The following is a 27,838-nucleotide window of genomic DNA, read 5'->3' as shown; positions in this document are numbered from 1 at the left end:
TTTTGGATTACCACAGGTTTATGCATCTCCAGACATGCCAAAGGCTTCATTACCTCACAACTAGATGAAGAAAGTTACAATACTTTTCTTCAAACTCTTGTGGTCGTGTACAGGAAGCCTGGGTTCAAGTCCTACCTGCCCTAGGAGGTGTTACAATAACATAACTGAATTGGTTCATTAGAAAAACCTAGAGATCACTAACTCATTCCCACGACCCGTTGGCTCAATAACCCTCAGTGAGTTTCCTCATTGCAGTTTCATGCCATTAATCTATTCAGAGTTTCCCTGTACATTGCCTCTATCAGTTTTCAGCCTGTAACCTAGTCTGGGATATCTGTTGTCTTATTACAAGCAGTGCTAGACTATTTGATTAAATTCCAACATGTAATTCACTCCCAGGTATCCGTTATGCTGGATGTAATTCCAATTCCAAACCCCAATTTGATTCCAGGCTGCAATTCAAGCCCAGATAGCCGGTGGTCTATGTACTGACCTCCCCATAACTGGAGAGGTGGTGGTATAGTGATAATGTCACTTGACTCGTGATTCAGAACACTGGCTGAATGCCCTGAGGACAAAGGTTTGAACCTCACTATCCGAAATGGTGAAATGGGAACTCAATCAAAGTCTGGAATTAAAAACAGACGCTACTCAAATGGCAACGATGTTGACTGCTGTGTAACACTATCCATTTGCTCATATCCTCATCTTGCTGGTCTACACGGGACTACAAATCCAGCAATGCAGTTGACTCTTAGCTGCTCGCTGTAATGGGTCAGCCAGTTCAAGGGAAACTAGAGTTTTCTGCGAGGGCAATTGTGCCTCAGAAACTTGACTGAGTTCTTTTGAGGAAGTAACCAAAAAGATTGTTGAGGGCAGAGCTGTAAACATTGTTTATGTGGACTTTAATGAAGTCTCTGACAAAGTTCTGCATGACAGACGAATTAGTGAAGTGAGATCACATGGGATTATGGCTCGAGATTGGCAACAAATGCCAGCCAAGAACAAAAGGAAAAAAAGGGGACTTAGTCCAGTCCATGCCCATCTCTGAGGAATTTCTTGAACTGAGAATCGCTGCCTCAGAGACTGATACTTCAGCAAGTGCCTCAATTCCCGACTTTTTCCGACAACGGAATGTTGGCAGCTCTTTGGAGTTTTGTCTTCAGTTAGGATTTGAGACGAGGAATCCAGCATCAGGATCCGCTCCTCCCTAAACATGGTCAACTGGAACTGTACACCCCCATCCCACCCTGCACCCCCACTCCCACCCATCTCTAATCCCACCCTTCCCAAATCCAAACCCTTCCCACTCCCATCTCGACTCACACCCACCCATCCCAACTCCCATCCATCCCCGCTCCCACTCTTCCCAAATTCTATCCCTCCCAATTCCCACTTCTCCCCACTCCTACCCATTCCCAAATCCTACCCCTCCCAATTCCCACTTCTGCCCACTCCCACCCATTCCCAATCTCACCCGTCCCATCACCCAACCTTCACAAATCCTACTCATTCCCCACTCCCACCCTTCTCACCTTCTACCTCTCCCCACTCTCACCCTTCCCAGATCCCATCCATTCCCTACTCCCACCTCTCCCCACTCCAACCTATCCCAACTTTCACCCTCCCAAATCTGACCCACCCCCATTCCCAATTCCCACCCTTCCCAAATCCCAGCCCTTCCCAATTCCATCCATCCCCCATTCCCACTCCCACTGAGAAGGGTGTTTCAGGACTCTGGACAGCAGCTTCGGTTGAGATTCCAGTCAGTATGGCTGTCTGATCAGTGAGCGCCCCCGCCCCCGCCCCCGCGCCATTGGTTCAGGAGCGTATACGCCCAACTCTGAGCTCTCTGAACACAATGCAGAAAGGCCTTGCTGGCAAAGTGTACAAGGCTGTGACACACAAACACACGCCCCACAATCTCCCCGTCACCGTACAGTCCAGACATGAAGCATGAGCAGGTGCTGTGATACTGCCTGAGTGAAACTCACTCGAAACAGCTCTGGAGAGAATTGCTTTCACTTACCCGTTTGTCGCTCATGGCGTAGATGTACTGGAAATCAGGGCTGAACACCAAATCCCGGAGGATGGGGCTCCCCTCAGTAATCGTTACGTTTTCATACAGCATTGGACCTGCGGGGCCTGGGCTGACAGAATCGACCAGAATCTGTTAAAAAAAAAGGGACCGTCAGTGGTATGAAATAGTTTTAAGTTTTCTTTACAGTGATGTTCCCATCCCTCCCTGGCTAAACACATTCAATGACAGATGCAGTGCATACTGAGGCAAGAGTAGAGAGATCAGGACAGAGCTATGTGAGGTCTACATACTGCCCATAAAATTAAAACAAGAGGAATAAATATTAAAGAGGGACTGAAAACGAATCACCCATTTCTACATTCTCCAGTGAGTTCCTATTGAGTCAAATAATCCACTTATCATCATTAAATCAACTTTTGAGTCTTTATAACTAAGTTGAACGTGACATGTTTGAGAACTAATGGGATAAGGAGTTGGGAATTTATTCACTCGACTGCCAGTCGACCACAGAATACTTAGATTCAATTTTTCAATTGAACTGACATTATTATACTGGGTTGCATTTGGCAGTAATTTAATCCCCAATAATCTCAAATATAATCAAGCAACACACAATACCCCTGTACCGAGGAGCTAGGCTCAGTATACTTCACACTCAGTCGTTGTTGGCAGCTGCCCAAGTCGCAGCCACATACAGCGACTGGTCACCTACTGAAGCAGTTACATTGCCCAGAAGGGGTCAAGGAAGCTATGCCCCTCATTTTTTACCCAATAACCCACACGCACGCACATGCACATGCATGCACACACACACACGCACACAAATATCGCGCGCGCACACACACAAACGCAAACACAAATACACATACACACACACAAATACACATACACACACATACATACACGCACACAGACATACGTACACACACACAAATTCATGTACACACACACATTCACGTACACACACGTATATACACACACACACACACGTCTCTCCATGTCCCAGTTGGCAACAGACTCAGAAATGATACAGTGCTAGGGAGCCTTAGGAAACCCCTCCCATCTCCCACTGTTACTTCGAGTGGATGTGAACAATCCCATGGTCAAATTACAGCATTCAGGTCCTCCCGAGCCTCCCGGTCAATATTCACCCTGAACCAACATTATTATCACTCTGTAATGTGAGTTGATGTCACTGAGTTTGAGTTTGAGATAACAGTCTAGATTAGAATGGTGCCTGAAAAGCACAGCAGGTCAGCCAGCATCCGAGGAGCAGGTAAATCGACATTTTGGGCAAAAGCCCTTCACCATTCCTGATGAAAGTCTTTTGCCCGAAACATGGATTTTCCTGCTCTTTGGATGCTGCCTGACCTGCTGTGCTTTTCCAGCACCACTCTAGTCTTGACCCTAATCTCCAGCATCTATAGAACCCACGTCCGCCTAGTTGAGTTTGAGATACCCTGGTGGAGGAGAAGACAATATCAGAGTCTTCAGGCTTAAACCTTACAGTAATATAATTTACTGCACAATAATGCAAAGTACTGTTAGATGTGGTAGTTGTTGGTACATCAAGCTCTGATCCTATAGCCAAGGTAGAGAAGGCAGAATCTGTCTTTTGAACATGTTGAGAGAAAGGGATTGAGGGCGATAGAGAGAGGGAACAGAGGGTGCGAGAGTGAGGGGACACGTGAGGGAGAAGGAGGACACAGGGTGAGGGAGAAAGGGGATATGAGGTGAGGGAGGAAGGGAACAAAGGGTGAGGGAGGAAGGAGACGCAGGATGAGGGAGGAAGGGGACACGGGGTGGGGAAGGAAGGAGACACGGGGTGAGGGAGGAAGGGGACAAGGGGCAAGGGAGGAAGGGGACACGGGGTGAGGGAGGAAGGGGACAAGGGGCAAGGGAGGAAGGAGACACGGCGCGAGGGAGGAAGGGGACACGGGACGAGGGAGGAAGGGGACACGGCGCGAGGGAGGAAGGGGACAAGGGGCAAGGGAGGAAGGGGACACGGCGCGAGGGAGGAAGGGGACACGGGGCGAGGGAGGAAGGGGACACGGGGCGAGGGAGGAAGGGGACACAGGGCGAGGGAGGAAGGGGACACAGGGCGAGGGAGGAAGGGGACACAGGGCGAGGGAGGAAGGGGACACAGGGCGAGGGAGGAAGGGGACACGGGGCGAGGGAGGAAGGGGACACGGGACGAGGGAGGAAGGGGACACGGGGCGAGGGAGGAAGGGGACACGGGGCGAGGGAGGAAGGGGACACGGGGCGAGGGAGGAAGGAGGTATAAGGTGAAGTTTGGTTGGGCATAGGGTGAGGGAGAAATTAAAGATGAGGAGTAGGTCATGTGAATGGGTTTGAAAAAGAGAAGGGTGAGGGAGACCTTTGTTTAAATTTATCAAACTGCTAGAAAATCCGCTCGCTGGAATCACATGACTCCAACCTGCAGACAGAGCACAGAGGGTTCTGATGGAAAAGATCTATGTTCAAAATACCAGAATGCTGGGGTTTGCTGGTGTGGGGGGAGGAGGGGATTCTCTCCCTGTTACCAGCCAGATGGTAATAAATTCAACAGCCTTTTCTGTTCTTTGGACAGAACATGCAGTATTATTTTCAATTCTTATCTGGGGAGATTGATGATCTGACTATGGCTGGCAGCTTCACCTCCAGCAGGTTAGTACACAGCCAATCTTCAAAGTTATTGACTTATCTACGAAGACCAGGCTTTGAGGCACCTCCCAATTAACTCTTTGTATCTTTGAACAGTGAACCGAGGGAAAGAAATATTTAAATTAAAAAGAGCCATATTGTGACAGTTACCATGACAATGGATTAAGCTGAAATGCAGATCTTATTACTTCTCCCCCTTAGAGTCATAGAACATGGAAACAGACCCTTCGGTCCAACTCGTCCATGCCAACCAGATATCCTAAATCTAGTCCCAATGACCAGCATTTGGTCCATATCCCTCCAAACCCTTCCTATTCATAAACCCATCCAGGTGCCTTTTAAATGTTGTAATTGTACCAGCCTCCACCACTTCCTCTGGCAGCTCATTCCATACACGTACCACCGTCTGTGCGAAAAAGTTGCCCCTTAGCTCTCTTTTAAATCTTTCCCCTCTCAGCTTCTAGTTCTGGACTCCCCTACCCTGGGAAAAAAAAAGTTGTCTATTTATCCTACCCAAGATCATCATGATTTTATAAACGTCTATAAGGCCACCCCTCAGCCTCCAACACTCCAGGGAAAACTCCAGCCTATCCAGCCCCTCCCTGTAGCTCAAACCCTCCAACCCTGACAACATCCTTGTAAATTCTTTTTGCACCCTGTCAAAACAGATTGAAGAAAGAACTTGCATTTATATAGTGCCTTTCGCCACCTCAAGACTCCCTTAGAGCTTTCACAAACAGTAGTCATAGGGTTGTGATGTAGAAAATGCAACAGGCATTGCTGTGTTTTTGTTGTAATTGTACAGGGTCCTAGTGAGACCAATCACATCCAGTTCTGGTCTCTGCATCTGAGGAAGGCTGCTCTAGCGATGGAGGGAGTGTAGTGAAGGTTTACTCGGCTAATTCCTGGGATGACAGGACTAATGTATCAGGAAGGATTGAATCTGTTAGGATTACATTCACTGGAGTTTCAAAAAATGAGGGGGAATCTCATAGAAACATCTAAAATTCCAACAGGAATAGACAGGTGTGGTACCAGAAGGGTTAACCTAATGATGGGGAAGTCTAGAACTAGGGGTCATGGACTAAGGGGAAGGGGTAAACCTTCTCGGACTGAGATGAGGAGAAATATTTTCACCCAGACAGTGATGAGCCTGAGGAATTCACTACCACAGAAAGCAGTTGAGGCCAAACCATTTTCAAGAAGGGGGTAGATTTAGCTGCTGGGGCTATAGGGATCTTGGATATGGGGTGAGGAAAGGCGACATGAGGGTATTGAGCTCAATGGCCAGCTGTGATCATACTGAATGGTGGTGCAGAGGCTGAATGGCCCACTCCTGCTCCGGTATTCTATGTCTCTATATTTGAGCTACAGGGAGGGGCTGGATAGGCTGGAGTTTTCCCTGGAGTGTTGGAGGCTGAGGGGTGGCCTTATAGACGTTTATAAAATCATGATGATCTTGGGTAGGATAAATAGACAACTTTTTTTTTCCCAGGGTAGGGGAGTCCAGAACTAGAAGGTATAGCTTTAAGCTGAGAGGGGAAAGATTTAAAAGAGAGCTAAGGGGCAACTTTTTCGCACAGACGGTGGTACGTGTATGGAATGAGCTGCCAGAGGAAGTGGTGGAGGCTGGTACAATTACAACATTTAAAAGGCACCTGGATGGGTTTATGAATAGGAAGGGTTTGGAGGGATATGGGCCAAATGCTGGTCATTGGGACTAGATTTAGGATATCTGGTTGGCATGGACGAGTTGGACCGAAGGGTCTGTTTCCATGTTCTATGACTCTAAGGGGGAAAAGTAATAAGATCTGCATTTCAGCTTAATCCATTGTCATGGTAACTGTCACAATATGGCTCTTTTTAATTTAAATATTTCTTTCCCTCGGTTCACTGTTCAAAGATACAAAGAGTTAATTGGGAGATCCCACAAGCAGCAACGGCTGGATGATCTGTTGTTGTCGTCATGCGACACGAACATTGCACGCGAGCATTGTTCCGTGCAATATCCTCTCCCTGCCCCAGCCTCTGCCCAGATAATGGGGCCTTTTGCATCCGCCCAAAATGGCGCCTAGGTGTTGTATCCCAATTCCCCAACACTGCCTCAATTCCTCACTGAAGTTCCTCTCCCGACAATGTGCAAAAGAGTGACAGGCAGCACATGCACGGGAATGGTGGAAAAGGTCGACAGGTTAGCCTCACACAAGGGTACAGCACGCCCTGAAGCTTTCCGTAGTCCGATCATGGAATCCCTACAGGGTGGAAGTAAGCCATTCAGCCCAAGTCTACACCAAATCTCTGAAGAGTATCCTAGCCAGACCCACCCCACATTCCCTGTGGCTAACCCACCCTAGCCTGCACATAATGGGGTAACTTCCCATGGCCAATTCACCTGACCTGCACATCTCTGGAATGTGGGAGGAAACCCATGCAGACACAGGGAGAATGTGCAAACTCCACTCACTCAAGCCTAGAGTTGTACTCAGGTCCCTAGTACTGCAAAACAGCAGCGTTCCCCACTGAGCCTCCATGCTGTCCCTGTGTTGTAATTTAATCGGCGTTATATTCCCCAATTCTCATCAACCTGAATATTAACACAATTGATCATGGATCTAACGTGTCTTTTGCGATTTCTAAAGGGGTTCAGGCCTCTCAGACTCAGCTCTCTGACTGTGAGAAACACTGGCTTTTCAGGATCCTGTACATCCACGCCCCCCCCCCCCCCCCCCCCCCCCCCCCGGTTTACTCAGGCCTGCCCTCAGGGGTTTAGGATGAGTGACCAGGAGGACGAGTCCATCATCACCAAGAGCCCCACCCCCAGACCAGACTAGCACTCCCCACCTTCCCTGAGGGACAGACCAAGGCAGCTGCCTGCAATGGAACAGCTGTAACCTCACGGTCCAGGAATGCCTTTCCGTGCCAACTGTAACTTGAGATGACATTCTTCACGGTCAAGTCGCTTTTGGGTAAACAGCCAAGGCAGGTTCTATCTCCTCCGATAGTGTACGGCTCAGATACTTATCCTCCACCCTCCAACTCTATCTCCCATGGCCCCCTCTCACAGAAACGCGCTTTGCTTCACCAGAACCATCTCCCCACCCAGCAACCCCTCTCCTCCCACCTCCTCGGAAATCCCCCCTTCCCAGTAACACACATCCTGCTCCCCCAGAAACCCCCTCCACCACAGAAATCTCCCCTCCCAGCAACACATCCTGTCCGCCCAGAAACCCCTCCCCCCCAGAAACTTCCCCTTCCCAGCAACACATACTGCCCCACAGAAACTCCCTCCCATGCAGAAACCCCCTCTTCCAGAAATACCCTCCCCCAGCAACATATCCGCGCCCTCCCAAGAAATCTCCTTTCCCACAGAAACATCCTCTCCCACAGAAACCCCCTCCACCAGAAACCCCTCCCCCAGCAACACATCCTGCCTCACAGTAAACCTCCTTCCCCACAGAAACACCCTCCTCCAGCAACACAACACGCCCCCTCTCAGAAACCCTACCCTCCATCCAGCAACCTCCTCCCCAGAAACACATTCAGTGCATTCAGAAACCCCCTCCACCACCCAAAAACTCCACAGAAACCTCTCCCCCCACAACATATCCTGTCACCTCCCCCTCCCCCAGCAATGCATCACCCTCATGAAACCCTGTCCCGCCAAGAAACCCCCTCCCCCAGTGACACATCACTTCCTGGGAACGTCCTACTTCACGGAATCCTCCTCTCCCAACCACAAACTCTCTGCCCAACAGCAACTCACCAGCCTGCTGCCCCCACCCCCACCACCAGAAATGCCCCTTGCCCCGAAACCCACACCATCCTCACATTCAATACACCCTTCTCCCGCCTCCCAATATTCCTTCCTCGGTGAAGCCCCTGGGCAGATCCCTGTACCAGTGTCTCACCAATTGGCCGGGAAGGGGCTGCATTAGCTTGTTTCAGGAGCTAAATGCTCCCTGTTCTTTCCCAACAGTCTATTTCAACTTTTTCCATTTCAAATTTACATTCAATTCACTGTCAGAAGTCCACGGAGGTTATGACTAAACTGTGACTCATCTCTCCTAAAGGCGAAACGCAACAAAACCAGTTTTCCTTTTGTTTCACTCAAAACTTATTAAGGAACTGAATAAGGAATTCATTCCATTTAAGAATGCAGTTTTAACCAGGGTGCTTTTAATGTTGTGTTTCTTTTTCAGATGGTTTTGTTTTATACTTTGTCATGTGAAGGATAATGGGGGTCAGAATTGCATCCAATTAAAAGACGGTTATAACCAGTAGTTGTGAGCAAGTCAGATTTCAACTCCTCTGAATGAACAGGTCATTGCTCTGTTGGTGAGGAACTGAAACACAGAGGATAAAGCAGGAGCAGTCCATTCGGCCCCTCGAACCTGGTCCACCATTCAATTTGATCATTGTTGATCATCGAGCTCAATACCTTAACTCCTCGATCCCTTTAGCCACAGGTGCTAAATCTACCTCCTTCTTGAAAACACATCATATTTTGGCCTCGACCATTTTCTCTGGTAGTGAACCCCACAGGCTCACCAACCTCCCTGGGTTCAGAAATTTCTCCTCATCTCAGTCCGAAAAGGTTTTCCCCTTATCCTTAATCTATGACACCATGGGGAACATCCTTCCAGTGTCTAATCTGTCTAGTTCTATTAGAATTTCATAAATTTCTACGAAACTCCCTCTCATTGTTCTAAACTTCAGTGAATATGATCCTAACCAACTCAATCTCTCCTCATACATCAGTCCTGTCATCTCAGGAATTAGTCCGTTAAACCTTCATTGGACTCCCTCAGTCGCAAGAACATCTACCCTTCCTCAGATAAGAAATCAAAACTGCACACAATATTCCAGGTGTAGCCTCACCAATGCCCAGTAAAATTGCAGCATGACATCCTCGTTGCTGTATCCAGATTCTCGCGCCATGAGTGCCAACGTGAACTTTGCCTTCTTTACTGCCTACTGCACCTGCACACTTACTTTCAGTGATTAAATAAAAAAAAAAAACCATGGATGCTGAAAATCAGTAACAGAACCAGAAACAGAAATTCCTGGAAAAGCTCAGCAGGTCTGGCAACATCAGTGAAGAGATATAATTGTTAATGTTCCAGGTCCTCAGAACCAGACCCGAAAAGTTACCTCAGATTTGAGGGTTGCATGGTGGCTCAAGGGTTCCAGGCTCGATTCCAGCCTTGGGCGACTGTCTGTGTGGAGTTTGCACATTCTCCCCATGTCCGCGTGGGTTTCCTCTAGGTACTCCGGTTTCCGGTTTCCTCCCACAATCCAAAGATGTGCAGGTCAGATGAATTGGCTGTGCTAAATTGCCCATAGTGTTCAGGGATGTGTAGGCTAGATGTAGGCTAGCCAGGAGAAATATAGAGTAGTAGGGGAATGGGTCTGGGTGGGATACTCTTTGCAGGGTCGGTGTGGATTTGTTGGGCCAAATGGCCCGTTTCCACACTTCAGGAATTCTATGATTTCTCTTCACAGGTGTTGCCAGACCAGCTGAGATTTTCCAACAGCTTCTGTTTCTGCTTCCTTTCAGTGACTGGTGCATGAGGACACCCAGGTCTCATTGAATGTTCCCCTCCCTCAATTTACAGCCATTCAAGTAATAAACTGCCTTCCTGTCCATGCCTGCCAAAGTGGATAACCTTAAATTTATCCACATTATACTGCATCTGCCATACACTTGCCCACTCACGCAGTCTGGATCTGCAGACAAACAGATGAAGGCTCATTGAAGACGCATCAGTGAGAACCAAAAAACAAGGGGACATCAATATATAATAGTCACCAATAAATCTCACATGAAGTTAGATAGGGAAACTTTATTTCTTTATAGCTTCTGAACCATGAAAATAGCCTAGAAATTTACTGAGGGATTCAGTTCCTCATCACATCCAAAGTCTGGTGTAGCAGACAGCCACAGATAGATATGCTGATGTGAAGCAATTAAACTGACCAAATGTACTTTACAGGATCATAATCAGACAAAAACTGACTACAAAGAAGACAGATGACATCAGGAGGGATTGTCAAAGATGTTGTCCTGTAATTAACCTTCATATCAAGGGCAGCACAATCCCAATTCTATTGAAATACGAACTGAATTATCAAGATGTCAGGAAAACGGAGGAGCTGATCATTGAAGTCAAGAGGTAGAGTGGGGTCATGGCCCTGTGTGTATCAATGTGTGGAGATGGTCAACAGCTTCTAGTTCCCAGGAGTAAATATCAGCAACAATCTGTCCTGGTCCATACACGTCAACAGTACAGTCAAGATAGCACACCGATGCCTCTACCTCCCCAGAAGGAGAAGGAAATTCAGCATGTCCACGATGACTCTTACTGATGTCTATAGATGCATTAAAAGAGCATCCTATCTGAATGCATCACTCTGAGGTAACCACTCTGCCCAAGACTGCAAGAAATTACAGTGGTGAACATAGCCCAGTCCATCACGCAAACCAGCCTCCCATTCATGGACTCCATTGATAATTCCCACTGCCTCGGGAAAGCAACCAACATCATCAAGGACCCCTCCCACCCCAGTTATACTCTCTTCCATCACAACTGGTGGTGGTGTGACCTGGGGTCACCATGCCTGAGGTGAAGGGAAGAGGTGAGAAGGAGAGTCTATTACACTAAGCTCAGGCAGTGCAGGAATCAAACCTGCAGCATGGGCGTCATGAACACATCCTAGTCCATCGTGTAAACCAGAGATAGAAACAACTGGTGGTGGTTTAACCTGGAGGGCCACCACTCCTCAGGCAGCCCTTCATGGTAACCTCAAATGGGAACTGAACCTATATCATGGCATCCCTCTGCATCACAAACCAGCCATACAGCCAACTGAGCTATCCAATCCCCTATTGAGCTATAGGCCAGCATTCTTACCCTCTATACCCACACACCTTCACCCTGCAACCCCACACCAGTGTAAACCTTCTAGCTAATCCCTCTTGCTGCACTACGTCCATGAAGTCATAACAATAAAAAACTTTGATGGGAAGCACTAAACTCACCAGATTAAAATTTAATTCAATTCCACATCCCTGGTTGCCCTGTGCTTAACCTTTATTCCAAGGGTGCTGCAAGTGGAATTTTAATAAAATGTTGACATTATTAATAAAAAAAATTGTGTACTCTTGATAATTAAGCTAATTAACTTTTCAGAATCCATTTGATACTAATCTAAGTGGTCAGTGCAGCTTTGGCTAACTCGGCCTTTTTGGTTTGATTTATTTGAGTAAGGGGGGAGCTTCAGTTGGATTTCAGGGGTGGTTTGCTGTTGCCTGTGGTAAACTGAGGGGCTGGCGAGTTTCTTTTCTGAGCAGCCTGATGCATTTTAAATTCACAGGAGAATAACTTCCAGATGTTCTTTCGACTGGCCTGTACTGCGTTTTTCAGGGTTTATCAGCAATGCAGACAGCTTCCCTTGAGTATTGCAACACAATGTTTTTTTTTTGCTCCACTTGTCTCCAATTGGTGACTTGCACCATCTGCTGCTAATTTTCCTTTATATATTTATAAAATATATACATACGGTCTAGTATCAGTTTCTAACTTCTACAAGGAAATTAGTGCGATGGAATTGTATTGAGGTTTGTAAATCCCTTGTATTCCCAAACTGCTTTGTTCGCTTGGAACACAATGCTGTAAACTGACAAAGACACATTATTAAGGAACTGTAGCACAAGGTTAACCTTCAACCCCTTTCACTTCATCATTCTGTTGCCAGTTTTCCTAGCTCCAACATTAGTTTCTAAAGTTGTCATCCCACAATCCACCAATCTAGTCGGAATTTGGTCAGGGTTATTATTTTCACATTCAAACAATGTCATGACATGCCTCTGGGGAAGCAGGGTCTTGAACACAGGTCCAGAGGTAGGGAACTATCTTATAATCGGGGTTATACAAATTCAGGAGTTGACCGTTCATCTCCATGAGCTTGCTCCCCCATTCAAGATCATTGTGTTTGATCTAAAGGGACCTAAGGGGCGCGTGCATGGAATGAGCTGCCAGAGGAAGAGGTGGAGGCTGGTACAATGACAGCATTGAAAAGGTATCTGGATGGGTATATGAATAGGAAGGGTTTAGAGGGATATGGGCCAAATGCTGGCAAATGGGAGTAGATTTCAGAGGTATTAGGGGACAGATATCAGAGGTAGTTTCTTTACTCAGACAGTACTAGGGGTGTGGAATGCACTGCCAGCAACAGTGGTAGACTCGCCAACTTTGAGGGCATTTAAATGGTCATTGGAGAGACATATGGGCAAGAATGGAATAGTGTAGGTTAGGTAGGCTTCCGATTGGTTTCACCGGTCGGCGCAACAACGAGGGCCAAACATTACTGTGCTGTAATGTTCTATGTTCTAGATGAATTGAGGATATCTGGTCAGCATGGACAAGTTGTACCACAAAGGGTCTATTTCCGTGCTGTGTAGCTCTTTGACTCTAGTTCCAATCAACCCCAATAACTCTTGATCGCCCTGCCCAGCCAGTATATACCCTCTTCCATCTGAAAAAATACTTAATAACAAAGCCTCCACAACCTCCTGAGGGTTGGAGTTACAAAGTCAAACAACCGACTTTCAGAAAGAAATACTCGTCTCTGACCAAGAGGATGATCTTGATTTTTTTGAAACAAAATCGGACTCCCTCACAAGAGGAACCATCCTTCCCATCTCTGCCATGCCCAGACCATTCAGGAACTGGCAGAAATTTACAAAGATCCATAGACGGCTCAGGCACAACACAGGAAAAACTCATCAAGTCCCTCAGCATCTGTGGAGAGAAATCAGAGTTAACGTTTCAGGTCTGGTCACCAGATCCAAAACGTTAACTCTGATTTCTCTCCACCACTGCTGCCAGGCCTACTGAGCTTTTCCAGCAGCCTCTGTTTCTGATTTCCAGCATCTGCAGTTCTTTCGGATTGTATTTAGGCCACTCAGCCCTTCGAGACTGCTTTGCCATTCTATAAGATCATGGCTGATCTGATTCCAACCTCAACTCTACATTCCTGCACATCCCCGATAATCTCCCATCCCCTCGGTCATCAAGAATCCATCTGCATCCATCTTAAAAATATTGAAAGGTTCTGCACCCACTGCTTTTGAGCAAGGGAATTCCAAACACTCTGACAGCCCTTAACAAAACCAGTTCTGAGGAAGGGTCATGGACCTGAAACGTTAACTCTGATTTCTCTTCACAGATGCTGCCGCATTTTTCCAGCAATTTTTATTTTAGATTACTTACAGTGTGGAAACAGGCCCTTCGGCCCAACAAGTCCACACCGACCCGCCGAAGCTCAACTCACCCATACCCCTACATTTGCCCCTTACCTAACACTACGGGCAATTTAGCATGGCCAATTCACCTGGCCCGCACATCTTTGGACTGTGGGAGAAAACCGGAGCACCCGGAGGAACCCACGCAGACACGGGGAGAACGTGCAAACTCCACACAGTCAGTCGCCTGAGGCGGGAATTGAACCCAGGTCTCTGGCGCTGTGAGGCAGCAGTGCTAACCACTGTGCCGCCCACAAACTTCTGTTTTTGTTCCTGATTTACAGCACCCACAGTTCTTTTGGTCTTTAGTTTAGTGCTCAACGAAATCTTCCCTCACTCTTTTCAACGCCAGTGGAGACAAGCTTTAGCTGAAGGCGGGTGGAGTGGGGTAGCGCAAATGGAAAGTGGAAGGGCAATATCGCAGTTAGGGGAATTGTAAATCTGAGACACTCCTGGACCAGAGCCAAATGTAGGTCCAGTGAGCAGAGGAGCGTCGGGCAAACAAGGATTGGTTGAGAATTGGGAAAACGGGAGGAGTGTTACCTCACTTCAGTTTTCCTCCAGCTCCTTTTCATCTCTGCCTCGCTGTGCGCTGTAGGCCACAGTCCTTTCCACAGGGAACAGGCAGCAGTGAGTGGCAGGTTAGCAACCAGAGGGCAGCAGATGAGCAACAAACTCAAGTCACTTCCAATGCATCAACACTCACAACAAATCTCCCAGCTACAGGTGCAGGGAGCTCAGTCACAGCCAACTTCAGAATTAATTGAAATCTGGCAGCCAAGTTTGCAATCCAAATTGCTGTTTCTAACCCCCGCCCGCACACGGAGCTTGCCTGAATGCAGGGGAATGCAGACACCCCAGGAGGCGACAAATCCACCAGCCAACAGAGCCCTCCCTGAACACAAGGAAAGTCGGGGTGACTGTCTAGTGGTATTGTCACTGGACTATTAATCAGATGCCCTGGTGAAGTTCTGAGGACTTGTGCTTGAATCCCCTCACAGCAGTTTGTGGAATAGGAATTCAGTACAAATCTAGAATTAAGAATCTAACAAATCATTGTTGGGGGATAAACCCAGTCCACTAATGGAAGGAAACTACCATCCTTACAGGGTGCGGCCTACATGTGACCCCAGACCCACAGCAACGTGGGTGACTCTTAACTGCCCTCTGGGCAATTAGGGATGGTGGCTGATGCCCTCATCCCGTGAATGAATTTAAATCAAAATCAATGCCAGTGGGTGCAGAAACACCACCGGCTCTCCTCAGGGTGAGGCTACATTGCGGAATGGATTCAGACCCCTGTTGCCAATTTCAGTCACTCTCCCCACCCCAAGAAACTGCCGCCCTCACAAACGTTACATCAGCACATGCTTGCTCTTGCTGCAACCCAACCTTCAGTAATTTGTTGCCTCCCATTGGCCAAAGTCATTGATGAAGAGGTGCCCATGGAGAATGCCCAACCACCATGGAAGGTCACCCTGTGTTTAAGGTTGGGGTTAGCACGGGCAGCTAGTTTGCGTTTTTTTGGCCTTTCTTTCATTTGGGTCTGGACCTACACAATGGGCTGAATGCTCTGTTTCTACGTTGTAACTCTCCAATGGTTCCAGGTCCAAGCTTTTGTTGGAAAATGGGCATCAATAAAATGCAGCAGCAAACAGCGAGCTATAAATATTTTCTAAACAACCTGTTCAGAGGTGCCACTGCTTCCCTCTGGAACAGGTGAGTCTTAAACCTGGGCCTTGTGGTCCAGAGACAGGAGCACTATCACAAGAGCCCCTCGAACACCTAGTTATAGACACTCTACAACCCCCAGTCACTGCAGAATGCTGTTATTGAATTCTGAGCTCCCAAGGAATGTCTATCCCAGCTACAGTTGCCTTTAAAACAGAGCAACATTGAGAGATCCCAAACTATTGCACTGCACAGAAGGTCATTCAGCCCATCACTGAACGGAGTGATACAATGCTGCCCTGCTCTTTCCCAGTCATCCCAGCTTTCCTTTGAAGGACAGAGCCAGTTCTGAGATGCTGAGGCATTAATTATATTCAAGGCCAAGACAGACCGATTAATAAGGAAGATTCTGTGTTTTGAATTGCAGCTTTTGAGATGTCTAAGGTTGGAAAAGGCGCAATGTAAAAGCAAAGGCTTTCTTTCAGCAGCTCCCCATTTTCACAGAGGGTTGTTAGAACACCGAGCAGAGTGACCATGGTGTCAAAGCGAAAGGATTTCAGGTAAAACTGGAGCACCTTTCCATTATGGCTACATGGCACAACATTCACTTTTTTCACAAAAGGGGCATAAGCGACAGTTCAAAGGGTAGCTGTGCAGGAGTAAACACAGCACAGAGTTAATAAAGAAAGGAAACCAGGGTTGGGATAGTTCATTAATGGACTGAATGGCCTCTCTGTGTGCCGAGGAAGAAATCAAGGGTTTTTTTTATTAGTTTATTCATGGGACATGGGCATCACTGGCTGGGCCCAGCATTTATTGCCTGTACCTAGTTGCCCTCGAGAAGGTGGTGGTGTCTTGAACCACTGCAGTCTGCATGAGGTAGGTCAGGGATGGAGGTCCGCAACAGGAGGGGCTGTAGAGGAAGAAAATTGAAATGAACTGGAAACAAATAGCTGCAAAGCAAGATAATCGGCCGAAAACTCTCAAAGCCATTATATCAAACGCCCTAATTACAACATTGCCGGTGATGGGTCATGTTGTTATTGGAGAGGAGTGACTAATCATAAAACAAAATAAAGTTATTGATTGTGGAAAGTGAATGGGATCATTAGCAACAACAAAAAGTCCCGTTTCTCACCCCATTATACTTCAGGGACTAAAGAGGGTAATTATGAATTTGAGAAAGCATTTAATTAGATCATTAGTCCTGGAGTTTATATATTTCTTGTAAAGAAAGCACAAGTGTTCAAACAGTGTAGAGTCACAGCAACCAACATCCCACAATGCACTGTGCAGACATTGGCTCTGGCATTACGCCAGGCACCTGGTAGAGGAAAAGGCAAGCTTTTGTCAAACTGACAAATCCCTTAGTCTGCCTCTCCCAATCAATCCACATTTTCCTGCCTTCATTGCTAGGAAGGTGAAGTTGCCATAGCCCTACTCTCTTATTAGAAAGAGAGATGGCTGGTAGTGATTTAACCTGAGGGTCAGGTGAAAGGGGAGATGGAGAAGGAGGGTCCTTCATGGTAATCGCAGCCAGTGTGGGAGTTGGACGCACGCTGTCGGTATCACTGTGGATTGCAAAGCAATCCCCGATAAATACCCCAACCCCGCGGCCAGCAAATCAGAAAGGTTCTGTTTGTAACACAACCAGTTTTCCTCATGAGGTCCCTGCCCAGGTTCTTTCAGAGAGAAGGTTGAGAAGGAGTATTGTGAAACAAAGGGCTAGCTTTGATGAGAAAATTAAGTGGGTGTTGAATGTCAATGAGAGTGAGGTTGAATGGTCCCAGAAATCAAAAGCTTAACATATGAGGAATGTTTGAGGACTCTGGATCTATACCTGATGAGGATGAGGGGAGAATCTAATAGAAGCACAGAATACTGAATGGCCTGGACAGAGTAGATGTTGGGAAGATGTTATCCTTGGTAGGACACTGCCTTAGGGTAATGGGAAGACCTTTTAGAACAGAGATAAGGAGAAACATCTTCAGCCAGAGAGTGGTGTATCTATGGAATTCACTGCCACAGAAGGCTGTGGAGGCCAGGTCATTGAGTATATTTATGATCGAGATAGACAAGTTCTTGATTGTCAAGGGGATCAAGGGTCATCAGCCATCAAAGGCCAATCTCGCAGATGTTGGTGTGTGTGTGTGTGTGTGTGTGTGTGGGGGGGGTGATGGTGGTGGCATGGTGGTTCAGAGCCAGGGACCTGGGTTCAATTCCAGCCATGGGGGACTGTCTGTGTGGAGTTTGTACATTCTCCCTGTGCATGTGTGGGTTTCCCCTGGGTGCTCCAGTTTCTCCCCATAGTCCAGAGGTGTGCAGGTTAGGTGGATTGGTCGTGCTAAATTGTCCTGTAGTGACCAAGATTGTGCAGATTAAATAGATTTGCAATGGTAAGTGTGGGTTCACAGGGATGGAGGTTCTGGGGGAGGTTAGTGTTGGTGCGGACTCGAAGGGCCAAGTGTCCTGTGTCTGCGCTGTACAGATTCTATTAAAGTGAGCAGCTGAGAGGTTAGGAAAGGCTGACCAGGCTGGGGCTTCTTTCTGCTGGAAAGGAAAAGGCTGAGGACTGACCTTTCTCGGCATCTTCAGGATGAAAAAAGGGCTTTGATAAGTTAGACATAAAAGAAATGTGGGAGAAAGCAAAACTCAAAAGCCACAAATATAAGATACAATTATCAAGTACAAAAGAGGTCCTTCAGTCCTTTGAATTTTATCCTCCAAATGCATGCCACTTCCTTGCACTTAACTCACAGCCTTGCATGCATGACATTTCAAATGCTCATCCAAGTTTGTGCAGTTCCTCATCTCAACTACCCCCCAGGCACCCACCATTCTCTGGGTGAAAATATTTGTCCTCAAATCCCCGTTAAACCTCCTGCCTTTCACTTCAAAGCGCTGCCCTCGTGTTACTGACCCTGAGTGAAGGCAATAGCTGCTTCCTATCCAACCTTCTGATACTCCTCAAAATCGCGCACACCTCTCATCCATCTTCACTCCAAAGAAAACAACCCGTGCCTATCCACCCTCTCTTTGTCGCTGAAATGCCCCATCCCAGGCAACATCTTGGTGAATCTCCTCTGCACCCCCTCTAGTGCAATCATACAGTGGTTTAGATTGTCCCATAGGGACAATCTCTTCACTCAGTGTGTGTGCTTGTGGTTAGAATGGGAGACCTCACTTTATCACAGGATGTAATTAAGACGAATAGTGTTATATCATCTGAGGAGAAGCTAGATAAGCGTTATAGAGAAAGGAATCGAAGGATTTGTTGACAGGGTGAGCTGTGAAAAGTTGGGTTTGTTGGCACAGGAACATCAGCCTTCAGTAGTTGGTCCAAATGTGGGGGCAGTGTCACTGGGTGACAGCAGTTCCAGCGATTAAAACCTCCAGGAGCACGTCCAAGCAGAAATGGCAACCGTACAATAATTCAAAATAAAACAAACCACGCTAACAGGGGAAAGTCCCAAACAAAGGGGTCACAATTTCAAAACCAGTAGCTTAAACTGATTTCTGTGGATAGCGTCAGCATGGATTTCTTCACACAATTGTGTGGGGGAGGGAACACACAAATTCTACAAAGTTCTCTGAAAAATCAACCACTTGAAGCTGAGGTGTCAAGTGAAATTGAGACGGGCTGGATTTTTCCTGAGCTGAGTCACTGAGGGATATGGGGCCTAGATGGATATTGTGAGGAATGGTACTGGTTGGCCATGATATCTGTGAATGGCAATGCAAGCTCATTAGGGCTGAATGGTCTCTTCCTGTTCCCAATGTCCCTGACGCTATATCTGGGAAAAGATAGGGTCAGTAATGATCTGAAGCTTCATGGTGAATTCGATGTATACGGAGTAAGTAATCTTAACCCCTCCCCCACCCTCGCCAAAAGACCTCCACCCCAGATCTTTCCAGCTTTCCATTGGGAATTGTCCATTTATTTCCCCCGTCCTCTCGAAACCAAGGGATTTCAGCTCTGAACACCCATCCAACACTTCACACAATTGGCTGACTTTTCATGAAATCTTTGCCCTCCATCGGATCTAGTCCATGGACAGAGAGTCATGGAGGCACACAACATGGAAAAAAACCCTTCGGCCCATCTCATCCATGCTGACCAAGTTTCCCAGAACTGAACGAGTCCTATTTGTCAGAGTTTAGCCCATATCCTTCTAAACCTCTCCTATCCATGAACTTTTACAAATGCTTCTCAAATGTTCCAATTGTTAAATCTCCACTTCCTCTGGCAGCTCATTCCATACACGCACCAGCCTCCACTGTGTGAAAAAGGTCCCCTCAGGTCCTTTTTAAATGTCACCTTAACTGTTCCCCTCATGATTTTACAAACATCTATAAGGTCACCGCTCAACCTCTACGCTCCAGTAAAAAAAGTCCCAGCCTCTCCCTATAATTCAAACCTTCCAGTCTTGTTAAAATTCTTGGATATCGTTTTCAATTTAGTAACATCCTGCCTCTAATAGGGTGACTAGAATTGCATGCAGTACTCCAAATGTGCCCTTACCCATACAGTTGAATAGGAAGGGTTTGGAGGGATATGGGCCGGGTGCTGGCAGGTGGGACTAGATTAGATTGGGATATCTGGTCGGCATGGATGGGTTGGACCGAAGGGTCTGTTTCCTTGCTGTCCATCTCTATGACCGCCCTCTGTCAGATCTAGTCCATGGACAGAGGGTCATGGAGGCACACAACATGAAAAAAAAACCCTTCGGCCCACCTCATCCATGCTGTCTATGACTCGATGTGGTCCCAACTCCTGTACTCAATGCTCTGACCAATGAAGTCAAGCCAAACATCTTCTCCATCACCTTGTCAACCTGGGACTCCACTTTCAAGGAACTATGAAGCTGGACCCTACACCTCCAACATTCATGTCTCCAACATCAGCAACGTCAGCAGCTCTGAGATATTCTTCCAGAACTATTCCATCTCTTTCCCTCAGACAAATCTTAAAACCTAATTCTTTGCTTAGATTTCCATTACCTAGCCTAATATCTCCTGACATAAAACAAAGAGCTGCAGATGCGGTGGATCTGAATCAAATTCAGAAATTGCTGGAGAAGCTCAGCAAGTCTGGCAGCATCTGTGGAGAGAGTTAATGGAGTTAACTGGGAGTTCAATTATGGGAGGTGAGGCCAAGTGGTATTATTGCTGGACTGTTAATCCAGAGACCCAGATAATGTTCTGGGGACCCCAGTTTGAATCCCACCATGGCAGATAGTGGAATTTGAATCCAATAGAAGTCTGGAATTAAAGGTCTAATGACAACCATGAATGTGCTGTTGTGAAAAACCCATCTGGTTCACTAAGTTCTTCAGGGAAGGAAACCACCATCCTTACCTGGTCTGGCCTACATGTGACTCCAGACCCACAGCAATGTGTTGATTCTCAACTGCCCTCTGGGCAATTAGGGATGGGCAATAAATGCTGACTTGGCCATCAACGACGTTAGCCCGTGATTGAATAAAAAACGTCACTGGACTCGGGAACATTAACTCTGCTTTCTCCCAACAGATGCTGCCTGACCTGTTGAGTTTCACCAACAATTCCTGCATCTGTTTCTAACATCTCCTGACATAGCCCAGCCCAAAATCAGAGTAATGGAGGTCTTGGCATCTATGCAAATTCAAGTAGGTCTTTGTTGAGGATGGAGGCTGCATTTTGTTAGCTACTGAACTACACGGTGGGGATGGGGGAGCATCAGATTGGAGTTCCACTATCTCCTGACTGGACAACGTGATTATTTCCTGTTGGGTGAGAGGGCAGGGCTTCCAATCAAGGGGCAAAGATCAGAAGCAAGGACCTTGGCTGATTGGTCTTCTGTCCCTCAATTTTAAGATTGAAGAGGCTATTCCAGCCCAAGGTGAACTAGATTTTAACTGATTACAAAGATGAGGAGGAATGTCTTCTCTCCTAGAGGGTAGGGAATCTGTGAAACCAGCAGACAGCTGTCGAGGCTGGGTCCCATCAGAGTTGGCATGGGGGCAATCATATTTGATAAAGTTCTTCAATACTTAACAAGCAAGGTGGATAATGGAGATCCTGTAGATGCAGTTTATCTGGACCTCCAGAAGATATTTGATAAGATGCTGCACTAAAGATGAATAAATCAGGTAAGATCACATGGTGTTACTGAAGATTAGTCTGTAGGTCCAGCAGGTAATAAGGAATTTCAGCATTTACTGCTAAAATAATAGAGTACAAAAGTAGGGAAGAGTTGCTACAACTGTACTGGGCATCAGTCACCCAGAGTACTGCATACAATTTTGACCCCTTTACCCAAGGATGGATGCAGTTGTATTGGAGGTACAAGATTGACTCCAGCAATAATGGGTTTGTTTCATGGAGAGATTGAGCAATGTAGGCCTATACGCTCCAGATTTAGAAGAATGAGAGGAGTTTTAATTGAGTATATTGGATGCTAAAGGGGATAGATAAAGGAGATGTAGAGCGGATGCTTCCCCTTGCGGGACAATCTAGAACAATCTCATAGCTTCAGGGTAAGGGGCAGCAGGTTAAAACAGCATTTACTTCTCATAGAGGGTTATGACTCTGGAATTCACTCCCCCAATGTGCGGTGGATGCTGAGGCATGGAGTAAACTTAAGGAGGTGATAGATTTGTAATTAGTAACAGGTTGAAGGATTATGGAGAGTGGACACAAAAGTGGGGTTGAGACCGAGGTGAGATCAGCCATGTTTGTATCGAATGGTGGAGCAGGCTGGAGGGGCTGAATGGCCTCCTCCAGTTCCTAGTTCTTATGTCCTTACGGCTATTCAAGGCTGAGGCAAGCAGATTTTGAGTCAGGAAGGGAATCAAGGATTATGAGGGAAGACAGGAAAGTGGAGGATTATCAGATCAGCCATGATCCCATTGAAAGGTAGAACAGACTCAATGGGCTGAATGGCCTATTTCTGTTTCTATGTTTTATAGTCACACTTGCTGGTGTTCCTGCCATTCATGGCTTCAATCAGCTGAATCACCCGGACATGTTCACAATCTTTAATTTGTTCACACATGTCGAGATGATCTACTTCTCAGGTTCGACCAGAACAGTAGCCATTTCAAATGACAATCCCTAATTGGAATATCATCTTACTAACAGCGCAGCCTAGGAAGGTTTCCACATAAAATAAATGGTAAAATAAAATTAAGATTGCATGTCTAAGTGGGCGGCACGGTGGCACAGTGGTGTCTCACAGCGTCTGAGACCCGGGTTCAATTCCCGACTCAGGCGACTGACTGTGTGGAGTTTGCACGTTCTCCCCGTGTCTGCGTGGGTTTCCTCCGGGTGCTCCGGTTTCCTCCCACAGTCCAAAGATGTGCGGGTCAGGTGAATTGGCCATGCTAAATTGCCCGTAGTGTTAGGTAAGGGGTAAATGTCGGGGTATGGGTGGGTTGCGCTTCGGCGGGTCGGTGTGGACTTGTTGGGCCGAAGGGCCTGTTTCCACGCTGTAAATAATCTAATCTAGTCTACAGTATATGCAACATTGTAAAAATTTCAAAGCCATTTCACAAGAAAGTTTATCGAATGACATTTGTTACAGACCCCCAAGAGGTAATTACTGATACTCGCCCAATAGCACCTTCCAAATCCACAACCACTTCCATCTAGGAGGACAAGGGAAGCAGATGCACGGGAACACCACCTCCTATAAATGTTCCGCTTCAGGTAACTCACCATCCTGACTTGGAAATATATCACCATTCCCTCACTATCGCTGAAATTTCCTTCCTATGGACACTGTGGGTCTACCTACAGCATACGGACTGCAGCAGTTCAAGAAGGCAGCGCACCCCCACCTTCTCAAGGGGCAACTAGGGACGGGCAATAAATGCTGTTGTCACCATGCCCAATAAACAAAAGGAGATTTCCACAGAGTAAATGTTTGATCGAATAAGCCCATTTTAAGAGGTTTAAAGGAGGAGAGGGAGAGAGAGAGAGAGAGAGAGAGAGAGAGAGAGATGGTGAAGTTTATGGATTCCAGAATTGACAGACTAGGCACAATGATTAAGGTGATGAAATGTTAAAGAATCGGAGGATTGTGAGACCAGAGATAGGGACCTATGGAGGGAATTCAAAACAAGAATAAAGGGTGGCATGGTGGTGCAGTGGTTAGCACTGCTGCCTCAGAGTGCCAGAGACCTGGGTTCAATTCCTGCCTCAGGCAACTATCTGTATGGAGTTTGCACATTCTCCCTGTGTCTGTGTGGGTTTCCTCCCACAGTCCAAAAAGAAATGTGGAATGCCATGCTAAATTGCCCGCAGTGTTAGGTGAAGGGATAAATGTAGGGGAATGAGTCTGGGTGGGTTGCTCTTCAGAGGGTCGGTGTGCCAAAGGGTCTGTTTCTACACTGTAAGTAATCTCATCTAATCAGTTTAAAACCAACGTAGTGCTGGACTAGGAGCTAACATAGCTCAGTCAGCACTGCAGTGATGGATAAATGGGAAGTAGTGAGAGTTAAAACAGGTCAAGAGGGAAGGCACCCTGTCCTACAATGAGTGGACTCCTTCCACAAGGTTATGAACAATGTATTACAATGGCCTGAGGACTGCCCCTTTAAAGTTGGTTTTCCAACTTCACAGATTCAATAAATAGACAATGAACTCAGAGGTTAATTGCAGATTGGGAGTGTTGAGAAATTTTAGGCTTCAGGTTAATGACTGGCTCATTTAGTCAATAAAGAGATTTGTTCCAAACGATAATGAAATGTTATGGACTTGCGTCAGATGTAAGACTTTATGTTGTGTATACACACACACACACACACGCGCGCGAGGTGACGCTGTTACCAGAGTAGTGATCTACAGGCCAAGTCTAATCTCCATGGGTTCAAATCCCCTAAAATGTCTTCTCTCAGAAAGTAGTGAATTTGTGAAATTCTTTAATGTTGAGGCTGGGTCATTAAGCCTGAGAACGATGTTTTTAATCAGTAAAGGAGTCAAGGCTTCTGGGAAGAAGGCTGAAAGTGGAGTCCAGGGTCATCTGACCAGCCGTGTCCTTGTCAAATGGTAGAGCAGACTCAATGGGCTGAATGGCCTACTTCTACTGTCAGATGCTATAGCTGACTAGTCTGTGATAGAAAGGCTTAAGGATCTGAAAAGATCAATGGGATTGCATTACGTACTGCCCAATATGATGATGGTCATGTGGACTCACGAAGGAAATAGATTAGGATCTCAAAGGGATCCCTTATAGTCTCAGGAACAATGTCTAGCATAACTTACACCCAGATGATATATGTGCAAAAATTACATTTTGTTTAACCTAAGGACCACTCCTCAATAGATTGCCACAGGGTCTTCCTTTTGACCACATTAGACTAACTGGAGAGGGTTCAGAAGAGATTTACCAGGATGTTGCCAGGAATGGAGGGTTTGGGTTATAAGGAGAGGCTACATAGGCTGTAACTTTTTCACTGGAGTGTAAGAGGTTGAGAGATGACCTTACAGAGGTTTATAAAATCATGAGGGGCATAGATAAGATGAATGACTGGTGTCTTTTCCCTAGGGTGGGGGCTTTCAAGAATAGGGGCCATATTTTTAAGGTGGAAGGAGAAAGATTTAAAAGGGTCCTGAGAGGCAACTTTTTTTACACAGACATTTGGATTAGTGATCAAGGAATGTTTGGAAGGATATGTGCCAAGCATAAGTAAGTGGGACTGCTTTCGTTTAGAATTTTGGTCAGCATGGACTGGTTGGACCGAAGGGTCTGTTTCTGTGCCATGTGACTCTCTGACCGAGCAGATCCTGAAGATCCTGACCTGGGAAGAGGATGGTGGTACCAAACCTACCAGATGGACCTTACACCTTGAGGATGTGTCTCAAGGATTCATCTTACAATGTAGTCTGTAACTGAACCACCTTGGCTGACATTTAATGAACTGCCTGGTCTCTCAAGTCAACCAGCTTTTATCCCAAAGCTCAAGAATTCAACCTAGATTTGGGGGGGGGGGGGGGGGGGGGAGGAGGAAGAGGAGGAGGAGGAGGAGGATGTTGGGAGAAAGCAGAGGAAGGGATAAGCCCAGTCACTGCACCAACCCTCTAGGAGTTGACACTATAAGTCCAGTCACCACACCTGATGTAGTTGAAGCTCTGTCTCTGTGTTAGTCTTCTGTGTTCAAACCAAGGGCTCTCCTTGATGAACAACTGGAGACATGCAGCCAATGTTTCATTGGCAGTAACTCAACAGTGAGCCTTTCAAACCCAACATTTTATTGAAGAGACCCGTGAGCTATCTGAATTTAAATGCTGCGCTGCTCGAGCCAATGATTTATACTCAGCGGTTAACCTTTCTGCATCAGCTTTAAGCTGTTATTACAACAGCATTAGTGCTCTCCTGTAATTACGAACCAGCCAGCAGAAGTGATGAATTGAGCAGAAATTAACTATATATACATCCCAACCCAAGGTACAGGAAAACCTATACAATGATTTTCAAAGTTCCTTACCTAAGGGAATACTCCATTATAAGGAAAACTGTTGTCTTTAGAACCCAGGAGACAGTTTGTAGCTGCAGTTTTCAATGGTAATAGATCAGCGTAATCGATAAGCAGGGAAGATGTGCATTTAATTGATACCTTTCACATCAGAGTTTAGATCAGAGTGGTGCTGGAAAAGCACAGCAGGTCAGGCCACATCCGAGGAGCAGGAAAATCGACATTTTGGGCAAAAGCCCTTCATCAGGAATATAGCACTATTCCTGATGAAGGGCTTTTGCCCAAAACGTCAATTTTCCTGATCTTTGGATGCTGCCTGACCTGCTGTGTTTTTCCAGCACCACTCTGATCTAAAAATCTGATTTCCAGCATCTGCAGTCCTCACTTTTGCCTACGTTGTCCCAGCGCAGCCAATAAATTACTTCTGAGATGATCTAACTTGACTCACAGCACGACGGGAACCAGTGCACAACAAGCTCCCATGGACAGTAAGGTGGCAATGTTAGTGTAACCTGTTTCTTGATGTTGGTTATTGACAAGAACACCAAACAGAAATCGCCTGCTCTTCCTCAATGTAGTGTCATGGGCTCTTTCACTTGACAAACAGAGGAGACCTTGGCTTTATGTGGAGGGACTCCAACAAAAATTAAGGTTGCTCTGTGCCTGCCCCACCCCGTTACTATTTCCAGCTCAACACAATTCCCTAGCGCATTCCCCACGACAAATCTCTGGAGTGTGGCTTGAACACATGAAAGGACAACTGCAGCACGGTAGCTCAATGGGTAGCCCTGCTACCTTACAGTGGCAGAGACGTGAGCCCGATTTCAACCTCAGGTGACTGTCAGTATGCTGTTTGCACATTCTCCCCTTGTCTGTGTGAGCTTTCTCCAGGTGCTCCGGTTTCTTCCCACAATCCAAAGACTTGCAGGTTAGGTACATTGGCCATGGGAAATTGACCCATAGTGCCCAGGGATGAACAGGCTGGGCGGGTTAGCTGTGGGAAGTGCAGGGATAGGGAAAGGAGCGGGGTGTTCTTTAGAAGCTCAGTGCAGACATGATGGGCCAAACGTCCTCTATCTGCCCTGCAGGGGATTCAATGACAACTCATTACCCTCTATGCCAAGTTCATCCTCCCCCCTACATCATCTGGCGGGACAGCAGAGTGTGACAGAGTGCTATACTCACACTGAAGGTGGGGAAAGAGAGGAAGATGGCTGTGGGGATAGTACTGGGTAGAAGGGAGAGCAAAGCCTCATGGTCCTGCCAAGTGGCAATATCTACTTGACGATGGCACTCAGTTGAACTTCCTCTCCCCCAAAAAAATGTTCCTTTCTAACAAACATAAGAGAGGCATCTCCTCAGGTAATGGTAGCCCTGCTAGCTACATCAACTCACAGCAGGAAAGGCCACATTTGCGAGTTGTTGTGTGGCTTCGTTCATATTTTTAAATGCACTCAGAGAGCATTCAGTCTTCCTTAATCTCATTCCATTGCATTCAGCACTGTAATTAAGTGATGACATGTTGTACTCCCATCTTCATTTATCAGGAGAGTAAATTGGTGCACGCTGCTGGAGACAGAGTCACGCAGTTCGTCATCTCACTGAGTAAGCTCCGTGCACTCCCTGCCAATGAGGCTGCTGGTGGACACAGCTCCAGTCTGATTGAGATATGATGACACAGTCAATTCTGCCTCCCATTGC

General features: G+C 46.7%; 1 protein-coding gene across 3 annotated transcripts in view; it reads right to left on the bottom strand.

Moving 5' to 3' along the window:
- LOC132822232 (plexin-A1-like) overlaps positions 1-27,838 on the bottom strand; it is a 541,551-nt gene that overhangs the window by 325,338 nt on the left and 188,375 nt on the right. For all 3 annotated transcript variants that reach the window (XM_060835337.1, XM_060835340.1, XM_060835338.1), the window contains exon 4: positions 2,030-2,170. In XM_060835337.1, the coding sequence (XP_060691320.1) occupies positions 2,030-2,170 (141 nt within the window). The remainder of the gene's footprint in view (positions 1-2,029; positions 2,171-27,838) is intronic.

Source organism: Hemiscyllium ocellatum, chromosome 14, assembly GCF_020745735.1.
Source record: "Hemiscyllium ocellatum isolate sHemOce1 chromosome 14, sHemOce1.pat.X.cur, whole genome shotgun sequence".
Taxonomy (NCBI): Eukaryota; Metazoa; Chordata; class Chondrichthyes; order Orectolobiformes; family Hemiscylliidae; genus Hemiscyllium; species Hemiscyllium ocellatum.
The sequence above is the reverse complement of the archived record's forward strand: the minus strand, read 5'-3'. Positions and strand labels throughout refer to the sequence as shown.